Here is a 25,984-nt window from a genome sequence, read left to right as displayed (position 1 = left end):
TAGCAAGGTAGCTGTCAGCTGCCTCGAATCCTTAACACAGCAGTAGGGCAAGATGAGGCCTGGTTTCTGGGTCCTGCTCTGAAACAGCTCTGATCCAGGCTTCTTTTCAATAAACATCAGAGTTGGTTAAATGCCGGGATGAGAGACTTTGTTCCTGGGTTTCTGATTAGCTACAGCCAGACCTGTGTATCCTTGTGTTTTCCCAATCTTTGTGGCTACAGCCACAGCAGCAAGTGTCACAATTTCCCTGATTTTGCTACTCAGATCCCTAAGCTAACACAAGCTGATGTTCTGAGCTGGAGTAAGAAGCTACTGTTTGGTCTGTAGCATAAAATTACTAAGATGAAGTCATTCACGGGCTATTTCTTTCCCATTTAGTTGCTTTGAAATAAATTCCCTGTCACCACTAGAGTTTCAGCTGTCAGTTCCCTGATTGGATCCAGTGACACTACTGAAAACAGCAGGGTTTTTATTCTCCTTTTCTTCCCACTCATTAACTTTTTCCTCATTTTCTTTATTGCTATTTCACTTACAGATGAGCTGGCTGAAGTTCAGAAAACTCTCAGCAGCACAGTAGAAAACATCACGGGCACTCATTTTCCCCTTGGACTATTCCATAAATAAAAGCCTTTTGATGTCTGGATGTTCATTCAGATACACGCTATCAGCTCGTTCCACAGCCAGTCCCCACCTAATACCAAGGTTTAATTCTGATCTCATTCACACCAGCAACTGCGATGAACTCCTCACTTATTAACATGAAGTTCTCATTTCAGTGAAGCTGAGCACGTAGATCTACCTGTTAATGATCAGTGAGAAGGGGAAAGAAAATAATCATTCCTTCAGCTTTTCTGGGGTGGGGGGCGTCAAGCTTATTCACAAATGAGGGGGAACAAGGCATATCTAAGACAACTTCTTGCTTATCTAAGCCAGGATTTGATGGGATGTGCCCAGCTTTGGTGCTTCACAAGAAGACAGGGAGAGAGGAGTTGGCATTTTGTCTGTCTCAAACCCGTTTCCCTTTCTAACACACTCCAAACAACGTGTGGTGAAGAATCACCTACATCAGCTTAAGGCCTTTGGGGGGCAGACTCATCCTCTACCTCTTCTGACAGGCTTACTGGCCACTTTGCATGTGCCAACCAGGAGCAAAAGAACACGTGCTTTGTGCCAAATCCCGGGGGAAAAAAAAAAAACACAGCACAAAATGAGAGGACAAAATAAAGAACCGCCTACAAATCATGCCTCCTTCCAGAACAAGGGTTATTGTTTAAGACTCAAGTGTCTTCAAATGTGGTATCCATACGTGTGTGCTCTCACAACCAAACAGACACAATTTCCTGGGCTTTAGACAATCTGGGTTTGCTTCATGGCTCTCCCACAACCTCCCAGTGCAACCTGTGCAAGGCACTTAGCTTCACTATGCTGCAGCTCCCCATCTGTCTAATGAGGGTAATAATACTTTCCATTTGTCTTATCTATTTAGCTGGTAAGCTCTACTGGGCAGGGACCGCTTCTTACCAGGAGATTATCCAGATTGCATGCACCAGTGTCCTGATCTCATGGGCTGCCTGCAGGGGATACTGTAAAGCAGGTAATAAATAATGTAATCCATCATGATTTAACAGCGAGAGTTGGGATTTTTTAACCTGGGCTATCCATGGAATAATGGCTTCTCACCGTGCATGCATACCAATACACGTCATGTATGAAAGACAGAGCTAAACACGTACAAAAGACAGAACTCAGGCAATTTAGGCCCTCAAATACAGATCCTAAGCAATTAACCTAATGGACAATCTTAACACAGACACTTAAGGGTCAGCCAGGTCAATGTTTGAGCATGGAAGAGAAAAAGGGCTAACGAGGCATGAGTTTCTCTATCACAAAGCAACAGCATGGGCACATGTACATACAGGGGCTGCCTAAAGGGGATGTCAGTACTAGGATCCCAGTGCTCATCATAACCGAGCACGCGCGAGTAGCGCAGCAAGCTGCTGCTGTCTCCTTCCACAAGCACCTGCCCCCAGCTGAGAAGCATGAGCATTGCACTCAGGTTCCAAGCATGCAGGCTGCAACTCCTTGCCGAAATCCCCAAAGCTGAGGGCTGTGCTGGGTATTGGAACTACAAGACATTTGCAAAAGGGAAGGAAATAAAAACAGATTCCTGATTTTGTTTCAAGGTAACGTCTAGAGATTTGCAGTACAGCTAGATGACCCTGTAGGGTATGTTCGTTACTTATGAAAAAGATCAGCAAACTCAATAACCTAACTTTCTCAAGTCAGACTCTTAGGTTATTACCTGCCATCTGTTCAGGACAGTGACCCAACCCATCAGAACAAAGCTGTCATTTTCTAATTAGAGCAGGATCTGAAGCACAGACACTTCTGTTGTATGATCTTGAGCAACCAGAATAGCAGAAATGTCAAAGGAATCTTACTGAAGCAAGAAAGCATTGCTCGCCTGCTTCCCTCAACTTGCATCTGCATTCAGATGCAAGATTATACACACCAGGTTGTATGCTTACTTCATGAAATGCTAGTTGCTCTGATTTCCCTAGGGAAATTTAATGATGGAAAAGTTTATCTTCCTTCACGTTGGATCTGGCGCAAATAAGACTCATTGTAAATACCTATTCTTTGTTCAGTGAGATCTTAGAAGGACAGCTGCACAATTCACCTCATCTGCATATTTCTGCAGAACACATAGGATGGTTGAGGTTTCCTTTTCATTCTTCCTTCATGCTCCATTTTAGATTTTCGTACTATTTGATTCCTCTGAATGCAGAGAGATAGGAATGGGCCTGTTGCTTAAAAGATTAAGGAGGCATTGTCCTGGCTATACAATGTCATTGAACAAAGAGTATCTGCCAGCTCCCTACTTGGTGGACACATGATAAGTCCTTTCAAGCCAGCCTAAAGCTTTACAGCTTTACTATCTAAATACTTCACAGGGTTAATGTGGTTCATTTCTAACTATTACACGCAGCTATTCATAAATCTCATTTACATATTAAAGTTTACTTGTTTTCGACCTCCTTTCTCCATCAGTCCCCTGCTACTCAGAACATTTCATTTGTCCTCCTTCCTTTCAAAACTGTTCGCAAATTTGGGAGGTAAGCAATTGTTATCATTTATACCTAACGTCGCAGCAGCCCAGTACCAAAGAGTTTACAGGTTTGCAGCAACAACCTAATGGGAATGCCAGAGAACACAAAGGTAGAGGATTAGAGTCTCATCTGCTCTGCAAACTAGTGTATGAAATACAGACAGACTGAATTGTCTCCTTGACACTGCTCATTTCCTATTCACTCAAGCAGACTCCTTAAGGTAATCTGACCCCTTTCTTTAAGGATATCTGATCCCTTAACACATCATCAACCTGGAACACTGCTCGTAAGGTAACACCAAACACACACTGATCCTGCTATGTCCAATCTTCTGCTCCTCCAATGCAGGTGGGTCGTTCTTGCAGTTCTTCCCCTGCTTCACCCCAGTCCATTTTTGGAGCCCCACATTGCTCCATGCCTCTTGCAAAACTTCCAACTTCTTCCTCCAAACCACCTATCCCAACACCAGCAGCATTCAAACATTCTCAACCACATCCTTCTCCCAACCTGTAACCACATCATCCTTTTCCTCTTTATTCTGCTTTTAGGAAGCTGAACAAGAGATGCTCACATTGCACAGGAAAATTGCCTTCCCAGTCCTTGCAGGTCTATGACTACTGCCGTTCTGTCATTAGCACAGGGTGCACTACAGGAGGTAACAGCACGTGGAGGCCCAGATTGGTTAAACCAGGTGGGTCCCACGTAGCCCATACGCTTATAAAGTCATAACTGTCTTTAAGGAGATCTAGAGAGCAGGATTTCAGAGCAGGAGGTGACGGGAACACAGTATGTACAGGGCATCTGAAGGATCAGATGACATTCAAATAATCTTTATTGATGTCTGCAGTCATATCGAACACCCCTGACTTTCTCTCACACTACTGAGCAGAGGACAGAGGGAGGGCAATGAAACCTACTGCTCGCTCAGAGATACACAGAGATGTTCTGCTCACTGCGGCAATGTTTGATCTTGTGTATATAGGTGATAACTTGAGTATTTGCCATCACAGAACTCCAATTTGTTTTATTCCATCTGGTTTTGTCTGTGAGGAATGTTTTAACAATTCGTGTCCATAAAGAACAATTCTGTTTGAATCCTGTCTGCCTCTGGGCCCTGCACTGGCAACTTAATTCTTGAACCACAGATGCAGTGTGTCCCAGTCTCCCCCTCATTCTAGTCAATTTATCACTCCTTAAATTTATGAACCTGTTTGCTTTTGTTATTCCGGACTTCTATTTCTAACACTGCTATAGATGTGTCTGTGAATGGCTGGGGAAGAATGTTTTAATTACTCGTGTGTCTGGGAGTTTCAGAACAACTGATAACAACTAGTGACTGTTATGGGATACTATGTGGATCTTTGGTATCTGGTTAGGGGGGGCCAAGAGATAAAGAGGAAGGAGAAAGAAGCTGAAGGGCAGCTGGGAGACAAGACTTGAAGAAGATGTTCCGTAAACTTGGTATGGTGCCCAGTAAGTACAAAGGTGGAGAGGAAGACTACGAGCCTTCAGCATGAAAGACCCCTAGAGACCCCCAGAAGAGACCCCAGAGGAGACTGCGCATGCTCCAGTAGGAGGGACTGCACCCCGGAAGCTAATTTTAATAATCTATTTTTTTTAGAAGTAGTAATGAATATGTATTAGTCTAGGAGCATAAAAATCAGCTGCTTGATGTAACTGGTGTGCGTCCTGGTGGAGCGGAGACTCCCGGTGCACCCAGCGCTGTTTGCTTACCTCTATTCCTTTATATCCTTTCAATAAATCCTATTTTTATTTTAATCCTAATTTGAATCCTGAGCTATTTATAACATGTCCATTTGAAATCTCACTTCATCAGACTATTGCATAAAGCTTAGTAAAACATGCAAGGGACACAACTTCCTACCTTTTACTTCTTGCTTTCATTTTGGCACTTAGTTAATAGTTTTTCACTGGTTTTAAGCCCATCACAAATTTATTTCAACTGCCTGCAGACTTTGTATCACTGCCATCCAACCCAGTTCCACAAGTTTGCTTAGCACTTGAATCTTAACTGATCTATTGCTGGAGCTAGCCAAACACTAAAGGGTGAGAGCAAATTAGGAGAATCAAATAACATTATCTAGTGCAACAGAATATACTACCCATACCATCAAGTAGCCTCCTTCCATCAGCCCATCTTAAGCATATGTATGTGGCCAGACTTCAGTTTGTCTGTCCAGATACTATCAAAGCTCCTGTTTACAAATGGAAGAAAAATTTAGGAAGAATAGTTTCTAAGTTAAGAAAAGTTAGCTAAACCAAACACTGCGTAAGAAGACTTGGCACTGACATCACACACAGGCAAGACAATTTACTGTTGAGCTGCTTCACACTTGTAGTAATATCTTCTGGAGATGGACTAAAATTAACAGGCTTCCCAGTGAAGTAGTCACTGCACCAAGCCTGTCTGAATTTAAAAAGCGATTGGACTGTGCACTTAGTAACATGGCCTAAACTTTTGGGTAGACCTGTGCGGTACCAGGAGTTGGACTTGATGATCCTTATGGGTCCCTTCCAACTCAGGATATTCTATGATTCTATGAAATAGGAATTCAGTTCAAATAGTAAACTTAGTTACTACCAGGAACAAAACTAGATGTTAAGTTGTGGCCTGGGATATACAGAAAGGAGTATAAGGACTTGATCCCACAGTGGCTGTTAAACACAACCCAAGTCAAATACACACAGGGTTGCCAAAGCTTAGTGGCTTTCCCTTTTTAACTTAGTAAATCTTATATCCCAGCTATAATGAAACAGTCCCCTGAAAAAGCTGTAGAGGGCATTCTCAGAGATGCTTAACAAAAAACAAGCACACATATTTTTAGGAAGAGGTGGTTTTTTTGTTTGTTTGTTTGTTTGTTTTTGTTTTTGTTTGTTTGTTTGTTTGTTTTTTGTCAGAAAACAGTGTTGGGAATACCAATGAAAATAGAAAAGAATGAGAGGATGTGGCAACCACACCCAGAACAGCATTTGTTCGATATTCAGCAAGTTCTTTCATTCAAGCATTTATTTCGGTATCTACACTACCTCGAAAAACAAGAGTTGGCCAAAACCAAATGCATCAGCCCTGAACTTAATAGCACTATTTCAAACACAAGTTAAGTAGATACACCAGTTCAGGAGAAGGACAATGAAGGACAAACCTACGTAATAAAGCTTTGCTCCCAGGAACAGAAGATCCTACTACCACTATCCATATTCCTTCCAAACAGACTGGAGATAGGCTAGAGAGAGGAACTCACACAAACTCAAAAACCTCAGTGGTATTGACTGCATGTCTTGAGTCATTCTTTAGCTTTTTGCTCTCAGGGGAGCAAAATGAGTATGTGAAAGAGTGATGAACAGTCTTTTTACAAAGCAATCACCAGCTCACCAAACTAAACTCCAGCTTCACTTCACTCTGAGATTTGGTGAGCCTCACTGTGAGTTATTGGACTGGAGCAGGAAGGCCACCCCACTCACTTCCCATTCTTTACCTGAACATGACCAAAAAGTATAAACTAACTCCAAGTATGTGGCTTCACTACTGTAACGTCAGCCCAGCACTGAGTGTCATCAAACCACATTTTGATAAAATGCACCAGCTATATGGCTCAAGCCTCCGTTAAATTATGGACAGCTGGCACCTTATTAATCTTTGATTTCACAGCAATCTTCTCATGCTGGCAACTTTGCTTCCTGACGTCTCAGTGTTTTGAGAGTTAATGATTGGCAAAGCAAACATTGCAAGTTTAAAGGACTTCATTTCCAATTTAAGCCAAAAACAACCCGTCTCTTCACAACGTTTCCTGCCTACATTGAACTTTCTGCCCAGGACTTCACATCATCAGTCCCAGTACAGTAGACATTAGGAGTAGATAGCTACCACAGCTAAGTAAGCAACAATTCAAGAGTACACTGCAAAAGCTGTCTTCACAAATCTCCCCCTCTTCTCTGAAAAGTTCAAAGAAACCCACACAACCACCAGCCCTTCCCTTCTGGCAGGTCTCATGCTCCAAGGACAGGTTAAAAGCATGGTCAGAAATGACCTAGCAACTTCTGAGAGCTACCGAAGACTGAATCCAACACAACTCACACCTCTTACATGTCAAGTGGGCAACTTCTGTAGAAATACAGGGCGCTGTAACATGCCTTGGAATAACACTGGGGTCTTAAGACAGCAATCACTGCAAAAGCATAGCGGCTTAATACTTACACTCAGCAGGAGGCACTTGTTTTCTTTGATGGCACCTATGCAACCCACGAAGCCAATGATCATGACAAAAGTCCCTGTGACGATCAGTAGGTTGGCAGCCGACAGGGACGGGAAAGAAGAGGAGAGGGTGGCAAAGTTCCCTTGGGTAACAGCCAGCCAGATGCCCACTCCAAGGATTCCACAGCCTCCCAACTGGAAAAATAAAGACAAACAAAGAAGCTTAGTTATTGCATCAAAGTAACCCCAGATGTTAATCCGTATTGATTTGGCAGTGGTATGATGACTGCTTCTTAGCAGATCCCACGTGCCTAACAAAAAATGGTCTTTAGTTACAGCACTTTCAGTCTAAAGTACAGAAAGCAGACAAAGGAGAAAGAAAAACATTTTACTGAGGGGAAACTCAGCAGTAAGATAATATACTCAAAAAATGGCTCACATTTCCTAACTCTAAGCCACAGTTTCAAATATCAGGTCTCCAGTGAAAAAGCACACACTCACTAAAAGAGACATTCCCAGTGGTTCGGATCTCAAAGGGGCTGAAACAATCCATATCCCAGTTAGGTACCTCACAGAGCTGCCCAGAATGGCTGAAGCAGTTTGGATCCCCTGCTCCTCCCATCCCAACACATCGTCTCCTGTCTCTGGCACTTGCTAAAAGTCAATCTTGCTACAGCATCCCCTGGTAGGACACCTCACACCTCTTCCCAATTCCTCACCAAGGTCAAGGCTCCCTTGGGCATTCAGAACGTAAAGGAGCCAGAGAAGGAGGAAGAGTTCTCCTCTAACATTACAGAAATTAATAGATGCTTACTGCTAATGTGGCCACTGGTTTGGCAATTCAATCCTCAGAAGAGGACTTTGCTGCTTTAGGAAAGACTTGAAAGGGGAACAGTATTAACGTACTGTACTGGCTCCTCAGGCATGGGAGCAAGGAGAAGGGAGCATTAGCAGCACAGGCAGAGCCACCACCACAAAAACATAAAATTTACAATTATTATATACACAAGGAACTTTAAAAAATGCAAACATTTATAAGCCTGCTGCTTATAATTGAGAGAAAGCTTGCAGAATTGTAACAATCTGAGTAAAGCTGAGCAATTAAATAGAATTAAACCAAAGGGGATTTTGCATTATTATACAGTCACACAGCAGAGCATCACTTAGGTTTCTTTCTTTCCTTCTCTCTCCTTAAAATAACCAATTTTTATTGAGTTTTATAATTGCACTTTATTATCCAAATCAATTAAAGGCTAGGAAAGAAATTGTGTTCATAAAGTGGTAAGCCAGACATAGGAGCATATCAATTAAATGTCTGCATAAAGTGCACGAATGTAAGGCAGATCCCGAATCAGAAGAGGAAAGAGACAGAGCTAATCCTGGGGCAGAGCTAAGCCTCAGAAATGAAACACAGAAGAGAAGCACAAAAGCCAAAGCAATTTCTTAGTACTAATTGCTAAGGTTGCCTCTGCATGATACTGAATTCCCCCTCCATAGGAGACCAGAAAGGTGGCTGCGTCTCAAGGCACAACTGCTTGTCCCAGTTGTAAACCAGTTTATTTTGTAAACCAGTTTATTTTGTTCAGAATTACAGCATCAACTGTACCTCATCATCAAGTACCTGCACTGGGAGAAAGCAGACTCCAAGACCCATGGACTCGAACCACCCCATTAAGCAGCCTGTTCACATACAGGCTTTCTGCATCACCCTTTTGCAAAGTGCCCTCCATAAACACCCGGGAGGGACAGTCCCACGTGTGCCATGACCACATACACTGAAGTACCTTCCCTCTGTGCCCACTTACGGACCGTGATCTTTACAATGGTCTAAAATGATTGAAGAATAGCTAGAGGAGAGGAAGGGGGAAAATATTTTAAAAAGGTATCCCACAGGGAATTGTTTAGGGCACCCAAGGGGATATTAACAAGGAAAAAGTGGGAAGAAATTTGCTATGGATTCCCTAAAAAGTAACTAAAACTCTGAAGGTTACCTGGACAATAGAAGAGGATCTAAGGAGAGGTGGCAGATACCTGAGTTAAACCCAAAGACCAAGAGATGGCTTGTGTAAAACAGTGCAGGTCTGGTTATACTCACTTAGATCAGGGCTGAACATTTCAAACACCAATTTTCCTTCGGTTAATTCACCAAAACCTGAAAAGCACAGGGACCCCTTGAGCACCATCTGGCTCCAACTGGATTTCACAATGGGATTCTTAGGCAATGGCAGCACTTCAGCCCCGTTCCTTTTCCAGTACTTGAAGGTCCCCTTGTATTCCTTGAATAAAACCATTAAGCTGCCATGTAACGTCCTGGGAAACGAAGGCTGCCTTTAATATTTGTCTACACGGTTCTTTAAATCTCCCTTTCCACCAAGGACCAAAGCACCCCTGCAAATTTCCGGCCACTGAACATAACATTCAAGCACCTGGTTAAGGAATGCTGCAGGGAACCCAAGACCCACCATGACATCCATAGGAACCCACAGGAGCAGACTATTTTCTTTTCCCAAACAGCACGTGGCTGCCTTTCCCCCCCATTCCTGAACAGTGACAATTCCCAGTTCCAATCCCAGTGATCGCCCGAATCCCATTTATTTATTCCAGGTATCTCAAACTCTTGTGGTTGGTTCTGTGCTGCCTGCTTTGATTTCCCTGCCTTAATACCTGAGGAGCTGTTAAGTTACAGACAATTTTACTTCATTACCATGTTCCCTTTCCTCTGTTTTTACTTCCCCTACACCATCCCCACCCCCTGTTTGTGCCAAGCAGGCAGAAGAAGAGTGATGAGATATTAAGTCCTGACAGCTTTCAGGCTTTGCTGAGATGTGAAATTAAACAAACACAAAACCATTAACAGGGCTACTCTTGGAAATGCAGGGGCTTCTTTGCAAGCAGCCAAGCTGTCACAGTTAGAAGAGGCACTAAATATTAAAACAAAAAGTTTAGCAAGAAGACTACAGCTCGAAGCTGATCTACTGGCGACCAAATACAAGTCTGTATTGGCTCCACGTGGCAAGTGCAAGGTTGACTACAAAAAAAAAAAAAACACCAACCACAAACAACAACAACAACAAAACACCTCAAAGATGTCAGGCTGCTGAAAACAATATTTTTTTAATCCCTTGTGAAATGTTGAACATGGTATTTGCCTAATTGTTCATGATATTCTACTCTGGGGAGCTAGGCAACCTGGCAAAATTTAAAGCAGAATGCAGATCCCTTTAACATTTATTTTTTTCCAGTAAGTGTTGCATTTTTTTTGTAAAATCTTTTGTTATTGTGCCAAAACACTGTGGCACCAGAAGGGATGGTTTCCTAGCCCTAAGTCTTAAGAGATTTGAGTGAAGTGTCTGTTCCAGGACAGCTCCTGGTGTAAATCTGGAACAGGCTGCTCAATACGTCCGTGCCTCGGTCGCGACACACCGAGTACAAAGACATGACCGGTGGGTTCCTTGCAAGCCCTGGACTTTGCAGTTGGCTGTGGAAGCAATGCTTTATTCTGCTCAACATAAATTGCTCCCAGGCAGGGTCAAGCAATAAAGCTGGTGGCTTATTCTAAAAGCACAGATTCAGTTCATCTCTCCCCCCAGAGACACACAGACATGTGTACACTCACTCTCTTGGCAGAAAAGCTGCCTACAGAATTAGATCCTCCAAATTGTTCTAATGGGCTAGAAAATAAATTATTCAGACTTCAGAGCATGCACTTAGAATTGATCTTACAATATTGTAAACAAAGTAATCCCAAACAGCCCCAGATATATGCGTGTTGTCGGACAAAATAATTCAGAAGCTACAGCTACACGCTTAAAATACCGCAGGAGAAATTGCCTCATTGTTCACGATAATGGTGTTGGTGTCTTTAAGTGTTTTTTTTATTGGTTTTATTACATACAAAATGCATCTAATCAAGGCTTCTCATATTGTATCTGATTGGGATCTACCCATCATACTTCCTCTTTTTAATAATTCCTTTTGTATTAAAAAAATCCACCAATAACAGAACCCAAGTATAAGGTACAGCCGATAGTTTTGTACTCACAGTAATTAATTTACTTAGAGGTTTCTCTCCCAGCCTCCACAGATTTAAACAAAAAGGGCCTTCTCAATCCCACTTGCTATGCAGTTCCTCTTGGGTGAATGTGCCTCCCCCTCCTTTAACTATGAAATAAGAGGATGCAATGAAAAAATCAACATCAAAGTATTAACAGCAGTGATGGGAACATCATCCAGCAGATGTTCTTGTAATGTAAGGCGGACTTAGATTACTGTCCCTTGTAGCTGGATACATGTCAGGTGGAAATGGAATACGTATATACGTTGACAGGATGTAATGAATCTTACACGCCCCAAGCAGAAGCTCACATGCTGCTGTGGGCACCGCGGCTTTCTCTATGCATACATGCAAGCAGCCTCTCCTCGTGGCTGCTGCCTCTCTTGGCTAGGAGGACCAAGAGCTAGGTGGTGGCTGGTAGCCACTTCTGGCCAACACCTTCAGGCCAGCACTTTGTGGCCTTTAGACTCTGAAGAATCTCCTCGACATCAGCACACAACGCGTTTCTCTTGCTAGTTGGAGGCCTGAAACCTAACAAGTATAAGAGGCGAGGATATTATAAAAGTTAATCCCTTTGCGCCTCCAATTTTGGAAAGTTAAGTGGAGTAGTGAATGGGGAGCTGAAGCACATTTCTGCCCTTAGGATAATTAGGCTCTAGAGCTCTGCAGCAGAGACGAAGAAAATGTGCAAATATCATCCAAAGCGGCCATGATCTGAGCTACCCTTTTGGCAATAATTTGAAAAGAATTAGAATGAAATTAGTTAGTGGGGATGACATTCCTGGGAGTGAAGAGACTGAACAGCAGCAGCCCCTAAAATACAATACGGGATGAGAAAGGGGAATAGAGAATGGTAATTTATTTTTCTTGAGATTAAAAAAGCTAGCGCTCATTTGGTCTGCACGTTTAAAACCAATTAAAGCAAGTACTTTTTCAGGAAACATTTAATTGTATTTTGGAACTCACTGCCACAGTTTTGTGGATATCAAAATATAAGCAGGTTCAAGGAGGGATTACACAAATCAAAGGAGGGCAAAGTGCCCTAGCTTTTATTAAAAACAATAGTTTGGATGCAACCCCTGCAGACGAAGGCCTTAAGCTGTAAATTGAAGCAGCTGAGAAAAGCGTCCTTTATTATCTGTCCTTTCTTCTTACGTTCTCTTGCAGCATCCCTGAACAGCCACGACCCTAAATAGAGTACTTGGCTAGATGCATCTTTGTCAACATGATGGGCATCTGTGTGGTTCTCCTCACATTGTTCTCCTCTCCTCCCTAGTTTCAATGTTACTTGCAATTTGAGGTTTTTTTCCTTGCTTGGCATCAGCCTGTTTTCGGAGACAGGTTTATAGCTATAGACACCAGTTAATTCCCTGTTTCTCCTCACCTATATGTCATGCTCTTGCTTTTGTGTCAATGAGAGCAGATCTTATTCAAACCAAAACTAACAAAGCTGTCCCGTAATTAGCAACAACGTCAAAATGTCTTCCTCCTCCTCAGACCCACTGGACCTACAGAGGCTGTATTTTAATTCCAGTGGGCACAGTGACCCTAATTGGACCCTCCTTACACTACTTGTCCAACCTGGAACAAGGCCTACTAACTCTATGCACCCACTCTACTTGATTTTTTGTGTGATTTGAGTCAGAACTGTTGTGGCAAAGTCCTACAACTTATACCACAAGCAACAGACTCCTGCATTTGTGCCATCAACAGCTAAACTACAAGCAACACAGTGCTTAAGCCATGGTACATAAAATAAAAAAGGATCAAGTTATTTGGCTGCATTTTGAACCGGAGTAAAGATTCCTCCACATCCGCTCTTCACACACACGTGCTCCCTTCTCCTCTCACAGCCACGGCCCAGGTTGTCAGCATTGCTTAAGGAACTGGGACGGCCACCAGCCACTTCTCAGCTGTCGGCACTCCAGAGCACTTCAGCTGTCTCGTAATTTATGTCAATAACAATCAATGAGAGCTGGGTTTCCAGATCCCCTAGATTATAGCACAAAGCTTCCCTCATTTCCCACTACTGGGATTAAGCAACCTTTTAAAAGGTGGTTGAATGCAAACACCTTCCGCCTCTTATTCCACATACCTTAGCACCTTGGTAAGGGCAGAAAAGTCATCAGTCTGTTTGGTCTTAGGACAGACCTCAAAACTCTGTTGAAGGTTGGGATTTCAACAGTAGGGCACATTGCAAAATTTGTACAGAAGGGGAAAAAAAAAAAAAAAAAAAGGAAAAAAGTAACAACAAGCCCACAGTCTGTAAATCCCTCCTGTGAAGGAGAACAACTCAGGGAATCGTTTCCCCATCTAATTCAGATGGGCTCTCACTTGCATTGCTTCTCAGACAGACACGTCTGGTCTCAGCCTGGAATGAGTGCCAGATCCACCCAGTAGACAGACATTATCCCACGAAAAAACACATCACAAATGGATTGGATGCTGCTCTACTCAACGCTTTCTTTCAGAACAACATCTACTCACTGCAGTCTGTTCTCTCCAGCCAAAATTTTATTTTGTTGTGAGGTCATTTTATTCCACTTTTGAACTCTTTCACTAATACCTCTATGACTTACGGGAAGATGCTTTAAAAAAGCACAACTGAGTAAAACACAAAGCGTTCCAAATGCCAATCTCTTCAGCTTTGCAGATAAGCAGCACAGAGTGATTAAAAATTAAAGCTTTATGAAACTAATTGTTTGGCCTTGTGATCCCATCTTTTCATTTTTCTTAAAAAAGGAGTTTTTAAGTTTCAAATACAAACATTTTGTATTGGAATATGGGCCATTATGTACACAAGCAGCGGCCAAATGCTTCCAAGAGTCACATGCCCACGCTCCCCATAGGTGTCAACCAGCACGACTGATCAATCACCTCGCTGATAACAGCGCTGAGGGGCCAGCCCGAGTGCTGGTCTGGACTTCTCCTAATGAAATGATTCATGTGCTGTCTGCCTTACCCATAGTCAGTGGTGCAACACAGCAGGTAGGGCTCAAAATGATTTCAAAGCAGATGTGATGCATCATCCTGGGGCTCGTGCCCTGATTGCTCTCTCACCGCAGTCTGTTGTCACAGGTTGGAAGATACACACGTCAGGAGCTCGTGTTGTTGCTTTCCTTCCTTTTAGACATTTCTCTCCTATAAACAAGCTGTGTTTTAGGGTATTCTATCCTGCATGTGAGCCTGACAAACAGCAAGAGTGCTTTTATCAAGCCTAGAAATTCTACAGAAAAGAACTTTGGAGCTTATGGGAAAAGCAATCGTTCAAGAAAGGCATTTATTTTCATAGTGTCAATAATGGAAACGTATAAAAAGCTGTTTTTTCAGTTATCCTGGTGAGGAAAGAGCCTCAAGAGCTTAAGCTTTAAGAAATTCATTATTCTTCTCCAGTTGAGGTCTACCACTAAATTGCAGCCCCGTACAACTAAAGTAAATTTGGGGACAATTGAAGATGTCAAAAGACAGAATATCATACTGACACCCTGCTAATGGAAAAGTGAATAAAAAGTCTTTCAGTTAATCCCTGCTGTTTTATGAGCAGTATTCTCTTAAGTACTTGCTCCTCTAAATCACAGTTATCTATCAACTACTGTTACAAAAGAATGGAACCACAACATTTATGAGTTAAAACACCCCATGTAAAAAGGGTGTTTTCCTTTCACAGGCTCAAAATTCATGGAAACACTTAAATGTGCTCAATGGCACCCTTAGCGAGCAAAGCATTTAAGTACGTGCTCAACTGCCCCTGACTTTAATTAGTCACTTCTGCAGGGCACTCAGTGGCCCGGTACTGCAAAGTCATACATCACTGAGGATGCAAAACCTTGCAGAAAGATAGCAGGTGAGGATGACTTATCAAGGCAGCACTGCTGATAAAAAGGTTAGACATGATCACAGCATACTTAAAAATGGTACTTATCAATGTCACAGGCATCTGATTTGGAAATTTGCCTAAAACCTACCTCAAATGGAAGCTATGTACCATGTTAACAACAACTTAGTGAAACACAGCGCAAATACATCAGTAATACATCAGTTAGAAGAAGGAAGGGGGTGGCTACAGGACAACAAAACAAAACAAAAAAAAAAAAGCCTCTTTGCAGGTTCTGATCTTAATCGCTGCCAAATTGAAAGTGTTAAAGCTTTTTCATCTGCTCCTCAAATGTCATTTCTAAGTCCACCTGGGATGACTGTAATGAAATCGATACAGTTTTAAAGAGGAATACATGCATGAGGTCTGGAATCAGAATCCATCAAATGGAGTTAAAGCTTTTAAAAAAGAAGCAGAAAAGGGAGAAAACTGGATGTGCTCCAGAGTCCCAGTTCTCTCCCAGCTGCAAACTGATACAAAAAGTTTATAGTCACTTCAGATCACCTGGGAAAAGACCAGATCTGGAGCTGTGGGTTTCATTTTGGCCTCTTGCTGCCGTATACACACTGTTAAATACTGAAAACAAAAGTAGCAAATGGTGAAATTTGGTCTTCAAAAATAGTGTAATTTCTGGAAAGGAGATTATCTACAGAGATTTTTACCCAAGCCATCTGGTGAGGTGACAAGAGAAACTGAGGACAACAAGCACCAAATAATGCCTCCCAGAAGCCACAGCTCAGTTGGTCTATGACAGATTTCTTGTACTACAAAAAAAATACAGATTATTTAGTGTTTGTAGAGTTTTTCTCTCCCTTAGAGGCATTGGAAGGGTTTAGACTAAGAAGTACTGAAATACGAAGATGACAGGGGTCAGAAAGGAAAAAACAAATATAAACAAACAGGTTTTTTTAAGGAGTACAAAGCCAACAGAGACAGTCTTTCACATTACTCGAGAAGTTTTTAAAACATGTGCTAACAGGCACAGTCTGCAGAAAAACAGAAGCAAAAATATTTTCCTGTTGCATGTATAATCCATCTATAGAGGTATGCAGATAGCACAGGGCTGGTTACTATAGAAACCTCCAGAGTGAATATAGATACTATAGCCTAAATGCAAAATTAGTTGTGTATCTAAAATAGAAAATTGCTGATACCGGGGGAAAGAAAGAACTAACGCTGATATCCATCCCCACAAAAGCTTCCAAAAAATAAGAGTCTTGACTACATAAGCCCGTATCTGACTAAAAATAGTCTGAATAAAGGGTCTCCCGCAACGCACATGGGCAGAAGCCAAACTTAGTTCTGCAAGTTGGGGCGGATTAGGAAATGGCAGCGAGGGCTAGGGATGCTGCTTTTACTGACGTGTTTGGCTCATTGCATCTCAAGCCTGATTTTAAGAGCACCCTTGCCCCGGGTCCCAAATTGTGCTGATGCATTCCACAGTGATTGCGGCTAATTTTCCTGATGGAGACCTCTTCAAAGTGAAATCGTTTTTCTTTGCTAAGATACAGCCTACGCGATCAAGCAGCTCTTCTCCCCCCGACAAGTACAGCTATCCCATTGCCTGCCCTCCCGTCCATCTCTGAAGTTCCCTCCCTTGCTCGGCAGCTGGTGGCACTCGAAAGACACGGTGCCAGCACGGACGTGTGGGGTCACAACCATGCAATGCTCGGAAGTTTTGGGACGGCAGGCAGAGGGCTGGATGTGCAGGTCAGTGTGGACGCCAGGAAAACAGGGCTCCCTTCCCTCCAACCTGCTCTGTGCTAAAGAGGGGCTGGCAATACCTCGAGTCCTGGCAAAGACAGATAAATCTTCTGTCCCACACCAAGTCCCTCTTTCCCACCGTTCTCCAGGTGCCTCCACAAACCTGGGCTGGTTCCTGGAGCTCTCCGTTCGAGGAGCTCGAGCCCTGCTCAGGAATTGGGCCATCTCCAGCAGGTTTTGGAAAGCAGTAGGACTTTTACCCAAAAATCTCAGTTCCTTAAACCTAGGAAGCTTCATGACACAACTCCAGCACCTGAATGAGGCATGAACAGCTTGTCATTGGTATTTATTGACAGGCTTCTTCACATTCATGCTATTGGTAATGCTAAGGATACTTCCATCATTTAGTGCATCGTAATACACTACAGCATCAATCGATGGAAGCAACAGAACTTGCGAGCTTAATATGGGGAACACAATGAACTACAGAGCATCTCGAGTACGAGGCGGGGAGGCTAAGGCTTCACATACAGAAGAAAATCATGCAACAGAAGACAGGTTCAGATCACTCCAATGCAATTCTCTCCTCTCCCTTTCTCTCTCTCTGCCACGTTGGGCTGTGCAAACCCCGTTACCCTCCAGCATGCAGCTTAACCCCCACAGCCCTAAGAGCTCACAGAAGGCACGCAGCCTTAATATTCCTTCCTGAATTAAACAAGCAAACAAAACTATCCCAGCCTGGGCATCCAAGATGCAAACACAGCTCCACGCGGGACAGCTGAGCATGGCAGCACCAGCACCACTAACGAAATGTGAAAGGCATTAAGAGGCAGTAAAACCTCCCTTATCTGACATTTAGCTCTTCATTGAGATGGGGAGAACGATCAAACTCGTGCGCTGCAACTAGCTTTTAATGAAAAGTCTTTCTGAAACAGTCCCATCAATAAATGGTTCACACGGCTGTAGGAAGGGTTTCTACCACTTTCAGTATCGATCCCCTGATCGATTCCTGACTCAGGAGCAGCGATCGCACCCGAATAGCAAGCAGCCTCACATCACAGGACTCATCTTCCTTCACTGAATGTCATCAGGAGGCTGAGCAAAAAGCGTTCTCAATCTTTTATGGAGTGTTAATCATATTTGTACAGGCAAACAAAGTATTTACTACCATCGCAACTGCCTAATGATCCCATGTAAGCAGTCCCTTGTAACAAAACCAGCCTGGTGACTGGAACAGCATCTCGCACTTCAATAGCCCAAATGCCTCGTCAAGGAAACTATTCTAATTGGGTGGGAGTACAAGAGAGAGCAAAGATTATTCCCTTGTTTTATGTTAGCAATTTTTAATGATTGCTTATTTATATTAGTCTTTGCTATGCAATAACACATCCGAGGCTTTGCTGCACTCTTACTGCTGCTATTTATATACAATTGCCGTATCCCCAGCCACTTCCAAGCACGGGCAGTACGCCATCAGTAATGAATGCCACCTCAAACAATCTCTTTTTTTTTCTGCGCTAGTTATCCCCAGAGGAAACACTGAAGTCTTTTCCTACCACCAACCACGTATCTGCTGCAGAAGCATTTCAGCTGCTTTGGAAGGAGCGCTTTCAGTTGAACAGATCCCTGATCAGCGGCGTCATTGCAAAGCACCAACAGGAGAGCCCACAGAATCCCTTGCTTTCCCCTTCTGTCTGTTTTGGGGATCCACCTGAGTGAGCACACAGGCTGTGAAGTAACAAGGAGCACGAAGCGCTCCCACTGGGACTGTCCAAACCACACGTCCACACAGCGGGCTACCAACCAGTCCCCCTCTGGTCATATAAATACTGCTGTTAACATCTCAGCTGCAGAAGATTTCGGGATTAAATTCCACCTCCTTTTGTCATGCTACAGGCTAAAACACAGAAAGATTGCAGATATTTTTTCTAACCTCAGATCCATACAACTAGCTTTTGGGCTGGCACATTATTATCTAAAAGGCAGGAGAGAATTCTCACTCCCAATAACAGGTTGTGAAGCTCCCTGATCCTCCCCAAGTGATTCAGAAATTAACTCAGCCACCTTTCTTCATTAAAACTACTCCTTTTTTTCTTCCTCATGGTTATGACACAGATACTGTCCCACCCCATGCAACTACACACATGGAGCCTGAAGAAGGAAATTCTCCCCGTTTCACAAGCCCCTTGCAGCGAGTGCTCACGGAAAGCATTCAGCCGTGCTTACACCGCCGCGCCGCCCGTTCCACGTGCTGCTTGGTGGCTCTTAATAAAGGAGGGTGACTGACATGAATTTATAGCTTTTTTATTACTTTGCCCCCTCACGTTATAAATTCATGAAACAGTTGTAGTTTATTGCATTTTTATGTTTGTCAGTTTTATTTACATACTCTCTCTCGCCATTAGAGGGAAAAAAGCTTTTGGGTTTCTGGAGATTCTCAATCATTCTGTGCCGGTGCCTGAAATGAGATGGAAACAAAGACTTCTGGCTCATCTAAAAATAAACCATCACCTCAAACGCTTTCTCAGCACAACCTTCCATCATAAAGCACTGCTACAGAAATACGGCTTTATAAATTATGTATCTTAGGCTTCGCACGCTCACAGCAGTTTACCAATAAACGTTCTGCGATAGTTGCTAAAAAAAACGGACGTAAAATCATTGCCAATGATGATGAATGATTACAGCTTAATAACAGTCAAGCTGACAAAGCTGAAATGTCCACAGGGTGCATTGCAATTCAAATGCCACAGGTGGAAAAATAAAGAGCTTTCAAATATAAATGTTACAGCCTTCAGCAGAGAGAGGAAAACTAGACAAAGGCCTTCTGACACCAGGCAGTGTGCTAATTCTAGGATGTCCCCCAAAATGAAATGGTGGAATTTAATGTAAATTTAATAGGCAGGAGAATAAACCAGCTGCAGGGCAGAGACTGCTGCGCTGTGGCTGTGCTTGGTGGGACAGGGCTGACTAGAGAACTGGATCAGAGAGAGATGAGGGACAGAAAAGGAAGTCACACACAGACAGGCTGAGATCTTTACCCAAACAAGAACAAGAGGCTGTCTCAGTTAGCGAACCCTTATCATGGCTTAACTAGATTTTTGTAGGTTAGGGATAGGAAGGAAGAAGAGGTCAACAAGACTCTCAGTTAAGTTCAGGCTACAAGCCTTGTTTGTGAATCAAGGGAAAAGCCTTTTTAAACATCTCCTCATCAGGCCACTTACAGGCTGCAGCTGTACTTTAAAGAACCTGCTCATAATGAATGGCCCTTAGCCACTAAGAGCTCAATGGCTGATTTCAAATTGTAATCGAGGAGCTGAGTAATAAGAGAAGTCTCAAGATGATTTCAGCAGTCTCCATCCCAATTCTGTTAACCATTTAACAGGCCAAACAATCAAAGGGACAGAAAACTTTCATCACTGGAGCTTTGTTTGAGCAGCTTGCCTTCAGACAGCACAGAAGATCCCCCAGAGGCAGTCACTTCAGTGATTTTTCTGTCTTTTCAGTCCCAGCATGGTCTCTCGCTCTAATTTCTGTCTATCAAGTAACAGCAACACTTGTTGCTTAATCTCGAATGATGGTGTCTTACCTGGCAGGTGGCACATCTCAGGAACTGTGCTACTGCAATGGACTTGTGCCAGGAAAACACCAAAAAAGAGCATCCAATTTTCAGTCCAGCTGCTCTCTTTCCCGTGGCTCCCTAGGAGCGCGACTGGCCATTAAGATGCTCTCTCACAAGAGAAAACAACTGGTATGGAAATACAGAGCTGAAGCATTACAAGACACAGAAAACAAGCAGGATGAATGAGAGTCTTCAAATACTGTTGGAAAGATAAAGCAGAGAAACACAAGGGAAAATCCTTTGAGTAACTAGCCTACTCTGCTTAACGAGTTCCCTCCAGGTTCAGTGATGTGGATGAATATTGCCTCTCTGTCCTTGTCCTTCATCGTGTGCAACCTCAGCAGTTTTTGTATTTTACTGGAGCCCTGCATTGATCCCTACTTTGAAGGCTTTCTGTGTTCGCTGAACCAGAACTCCTTTCTGCTCAATGCCTGCGCTCTCTGCCTTGCTTACAGACGGCGAATGAAGCTCAAAGAAACCATGCACACGTACCTGGGAGAGAAAACCAAGAGGAAGGTATATCCCTCCCTAGGGGCCAGAAAACTCCCAAACTTCTAGACTAATTAAAGAAATCCAAGACTCGAGGGCATTTCCCACTTACGCTCTTGCTGGTGTTTGCCATCCAGCCCTTGGGTGCTGTGGATTCAATGACAGCCTACCTGGAATTCATCCTTCCACTTTACTTGCAAGGACCCAAGACAAAGAGACCTGCCAGCAGCCTTCCTGGCTAACCTCGTCCACACCACAGCTGCTGGGGAAAGCAGCCTCTCGGCACAGTGGCTGGCATGCAGCTGAACCCAAAAGAGAGCAGCAATGTTCCTCTGAGCAATGCTACGTGGGATGCATGGAAAACGAGAGGTTTTTGGCAAGTATTCCTCTACGCATCCTAAAACACTCCTCTCAGATGCTGCTCAGGATTTGAAATACAGAATCCTAGAATCGTTCAGCTTGGAAGAGACCTCCAAGATTATCTAGTCCAACATTTAACCTGGTACCGGCAAGTTCCCCCACTAAATTGTATCATCTCTGTCCTCAGCCTGAGCTGTTCTATGCTCGACCTTGACCCATGATGGGGCAGGAAGCAAAGCTGTAAACGCCAGTGCAGAGGTGTGAAATTGCCCAAAGAAATCTGAAATTTAGCAGAAGTCTGTCTTTCTGGGACAAAGCTGCAAGAAAGAAACTGCATTTGGGCAGCAGGAAACAAGCTAACAAAGCAAGCGTGGATGTAGAAGCAGAAAAGAGTCAGAGGAAAGCTCCTGAAGAAGCCTTCCCTTCACTGCAGCAGCATGGGGAAAGCTGGTGGAAATATGATGTCATCGTGCCCCTTTATTTTAAGGGAGAACGTTGCTGTTTGGCAGGCTGCTGTCAGGGTAATTGCTTCCTCCTTGGTCTGATGAGTCTGAGATTTGTTGTCAGCCTTCCAGGGGCAGGGAAAAGCTCATCTATCTTTTCCATTTTATCTGGTGAAATGGCCATGGGATTTGCTCAGTTGTGCAGCATTAGAGTGAATGATTACAAGGAAGTGCTGAAGCACCACCAAGACACACATGGTGCTGCGCATTAGTCCTCTCCGATAAAAGCCAGTTCTTAAAAGAATAATTATCTTAAGTTGTAATCCTTAATAGCCACGGATGGTGCAAGCAGCTAGAAGTAGCTTCCGAAACACCAGCTTCTTAAATAAATACTCCTATCAGGCCCTCCGAGGAGCTGCGATCAAAGCCTGACACCATTTCCAGCGAGGCTGGTGCTGCATCCAAGTTGTCATCCTTCAGGTTTCCTGTGTGAAGCACCATCCTGCTCTCCCAAGGCCAAGGAAATCACAGTCAGGCTTTCCTTGGCAGCCTTGCACGTAGCGCTGTGCGTCCAGCACGCCTGCCCCACATCACGTGCGAGAACAGGCAGCACAGAAGAGGTTACATCTAGAGAGGTGGTGGCATCGGTTTGCCCTGCAGTGAAGCTGTCTCCAGGAGCAGCTTCCCCAGCCATCGCTCCCATTAAAAGCAGCCCTCGTTTGGCAGAGGGCTGATTCTGTCACATTTGCTTTCACTCAATGGACAAGTCCAGCAGAGGCTTGCAGGCGATACAACGTTTTTCAACGTTTTCCACTGAAGTGGAATAAAACCTGGCTTAGGCAGGAATCCTACAGCTTTGTTTTACTTTAAATACATTCAAAATCCAGTCCTTCCTCTTTAAACCACTGCAATCCCACACAAAGCACGCTGTGAGCCTGCAATGGCTGCAGGCAGCCAGGAGCATCCCCAGCCTCCTGTGAGGCCCGTGGCACGACAGCACGTGGCACGCTGAACATACTTCGGGGCTTTCAACAGGTGAAACTTGCAGCTTCCCTTGCTCTCAAGTTGACAAAACAAGCACAGCATTCCCTCAAAGCCAGCTAGAAATGGGAAATTAACTCTGACAAGGAGGACAAGAGGCTCACAGTGAAACTTCCCCATCTCCTACCCGAGAGCAGCTCTTGGAAAGCCAGGCTTATTACAGACACAACCGGCTCGCTACGCAACTTTGCTATAGGGCAAGGAAACCAAAGGCAGAGAAATCATTTCTCGCCGTGCAGCATCTGCTCGCTGGCTTTATTGCTGCTGCCAGCTCGAGGAGCAGAATTAAACGGCGGCAATATTTGTGAGAGCGGGAGCAGCACTTGGCATCGCTACGTGAGAAACTGCTCCTCTCCTTGCAGACCCACCGCTGCCCCTCCGAGGACGGACCCTCTGAAGCTCTGGCAGGAAAAGGAAGCCAACGCTTCTCCAAGCGCCACCGGGAGCAGCGACACACGACTGCCTGCTGCCTCCCCCCACACCTTACAATGATTATCCCCAAGCTGCTTTGGAGACCTTGCGAGACCGTTCCGCTGCATCCTGCTCAACTTCCAGCCCCAGTCATTAAACTCTTCCTCCGCAAATGCTCATTGCAGTCTGGTCTTGATGGCACTGGCTACAACAAGCTCATGCTCAGGGCCGGAATGGCCTAGCACCACCTGTCCCGCAGCAAACAGATTGATGCAAGGGCAGCCAAAGTCCTCCTGGCATCAGCTGGGATGAAAATAGCAGCCAGGCAGCAGACAGAGGGAGTCTGCAGCAGTTCCAGCCTCAACTGAGCCACCTCCACAGGCTCTGCTCCGAGGAGGAGATTTCTAGACGACGCGGGCTGGGCGCAGCGAGGGGGAAGAACCACCTGAGCATGACTGCACCAGCCATGCCACCCGCCTTTATTTCACACAGCTGGATGCCACGCAGGCCTCCCATGGCACTGCTCGCACCCTCCTTCCCCATGCTCCCCTCTGGACTGACCACACACGAGGCGTTTGTGAAAGATTTGGCATCTCCACGCTGTTCTCTGCTTAGACTTATCAGCTAGCTGCCAGCGCGGTGGAATTAATATATATATGTTTTATATATGCATACACACATGCATCACAAGGCTTAGAGACTCTCAGCTAGACTTTGATCGATGAAATGCTTCCTGCCTGGCTCTGTGGCTGCTGTAGGATGGGTACATGAGAGGATCTGAACATGCCCAGGAAGGTTTATGCAATCCTAAGCTGCTACTGATGGTCTCTGCTGTCTGAGTTGTAGTGGGGTAAGCCTGCAGTTGGGCACACCAGGTGAGAGAAAAAAATAAAGGAGTGTAAGTGTGTCACTGTGATGAAAAACACATCAGATAATGCTACATGGGATGCAACAGGAGATAAGGGAAAGGAAAAAATTGCGACAGTCAAAAAAAAAAAGAACAAGCTGCATGTCCTCATACGTGCTTAATGCGTGTGATAAGCGCTCTCTCAGCGGGGCATTCAGTGGCCAATTAGCTGATGCAATTTAAAGCATGTCAATTGCCTGAAAGCAGGAATCACCTGACACAGCCAACGCCAGCTCCGACAACAACACAGAGCCATTTCATTCAGGGAGCCATGCAAGCACGCACGAACTGGGAGCTTTCCTGACCCAGCATTCCTCCCCTTCCACCCAAGGCGCAGGGAGCACAGCGACCAGGAACATAGAAAGGCACAACCCAGGCCCCTTGAACTGCCCTCAGTTACAAGAAGCACTGGCAAGTCCATGCATGTCGCTAACTTTCTGCAGATAAGCCCGAAGCAAGGCAGCAGAGCATTTGCAGCGAGATCAGTGGCATGGAAAATGTGGTCAACGCATGCAGTCGCATTGCTGTAAATGAGAAGAGCTTGAAGCAGCACGAGGGCCTCTCCAGTGCTCTCCAGAGGAGGAGCAGCAGCAGCACGGAGTGTAATGAAGCTAAAATAATTGAATCCCTTTCTTAGTTTTTAAATTCCACTTCCTGAGTTTGTTCACGAAGAATATCAATCCAAAACAGAGGCCCAATTTACAAAGCCGGCTGGCGCTTGATAAAGTTGTGCCTTTGGAAAGGCTCCTGCCTGGATTAGCCCGAGCATTCGTGTGGAAGGAAAGAGTAAGGCAGCTTGCTCTCTCTTCTCACATTATCTTCCCTTGCTGTTTCAAAGCAGGTGTGAAAAACTGACACACACACAAATGGCATAAGTGAGCAGGCCAGGGAGAGCTGGTAAGGACAAACCTTTGGGGTGCCTTTCACCAGTCAGACCTGTACCTGAATTACAGAGAAAGGACGGGAGGAAAAGGCAACGCTGCCACGTTGGGGTCTCTCCTGCATTGTGCTGCAGAACCGGAGGGCTCAGCGCTGAGCTGCGTGCCAGCAGCGACACACTTACACAAATCCTGAGTGGTAAATCTCACTGCAAAGAACGAACACCTGGCTTGAAAGGTGAATGCCAAGAGCACACTTTTTTTCTCCTTTATTTTGGTACCATTTTACCCATATGCCTATGCCCCTTCCTGGCCATGAGCCATACCCAAACTTCCCCTGAGTTCAAAGAGTTGTAGTTCAGGTTCCCAGTCACTTAACCTGAGCGATGCTTCGTGGTCCTGCCGCTACACAGCACTTAGCACATCACAGAACCACAGGATGCTTTGGGATGAAAAGGAGGGACCTTAAAGACCACCCAGTCCCAACCCCTTGCCAAGCTTCCACGACCTTCCCAGGCACAGAGGTGAGGCTCACTGCTCTGTAGGTCTATGGATTTTCCTTTCTACCCATGGGAACGGTGTTTCCCTTTTCCCAGCCACCAGGGACTTTTCCTAGTCACCAGTGCAAATTTATAAGGCAACCTTTTCAAAAACAAAAGGGTGGCACTGAACACAAACTCCTGAAACCATCCCAAACATCTTGAAGGCCTTTCCTTCTCCCCCCAACACTGCAGCCACTTTCAGGCGACTGGGCTATTTCTTAAGACAAAGAAATACCTCCAGAGAGCCCGACTGCGAGGCTCCTCTCAAATGTGTTATGATGTATGCTCCCAGCACCATCCAAACCCTGGTCAGTTCTGACCCACCTGCACTCCAGC

The 25,984-nt window shown here is 44.5% G+C and overlaps 1 protein-coding gene across 8 annotated transcripts in view; it reads right to left on the bottom strand.

The window, feature by feature from the left end:
- The window catches only part of TSPAN4 (tetraspanin 4), a 400,378-nt gene that overhangs the window by 60,626 nt on the left and 313,768 nt on the right, over positions 1 to 25,984 (bottom strand). For all 8 annotated transcript variants that reach the window (XM_082761010.1, XM_082761011.1, XM_082761007.1 and 5 more), the window contains one exon: positions 7,327 to 7,518. In XM_082761010.1, coding sequence (XP_082617136.1) covers positions 7,327 to 7,518 — 192 coding nt within the window. The remainder of the gene's footprint in view (positions 1 to 7,326; positions 7,519 to 25,984) is intronic.

Source organism: Aythya marila (assembly GCF_965140915.1).
Source record: "Aythya marila genome assembly, chromosome: 5".
Lineage (NCBI taxonomy): Eukaryota > Metazoa > Chordata > Aves > Anseriformes > Anatidae > Aythya > Aythya marila.
This window is presented reverse-complemented; position numbering and strand designations above follow the sequence as displayed.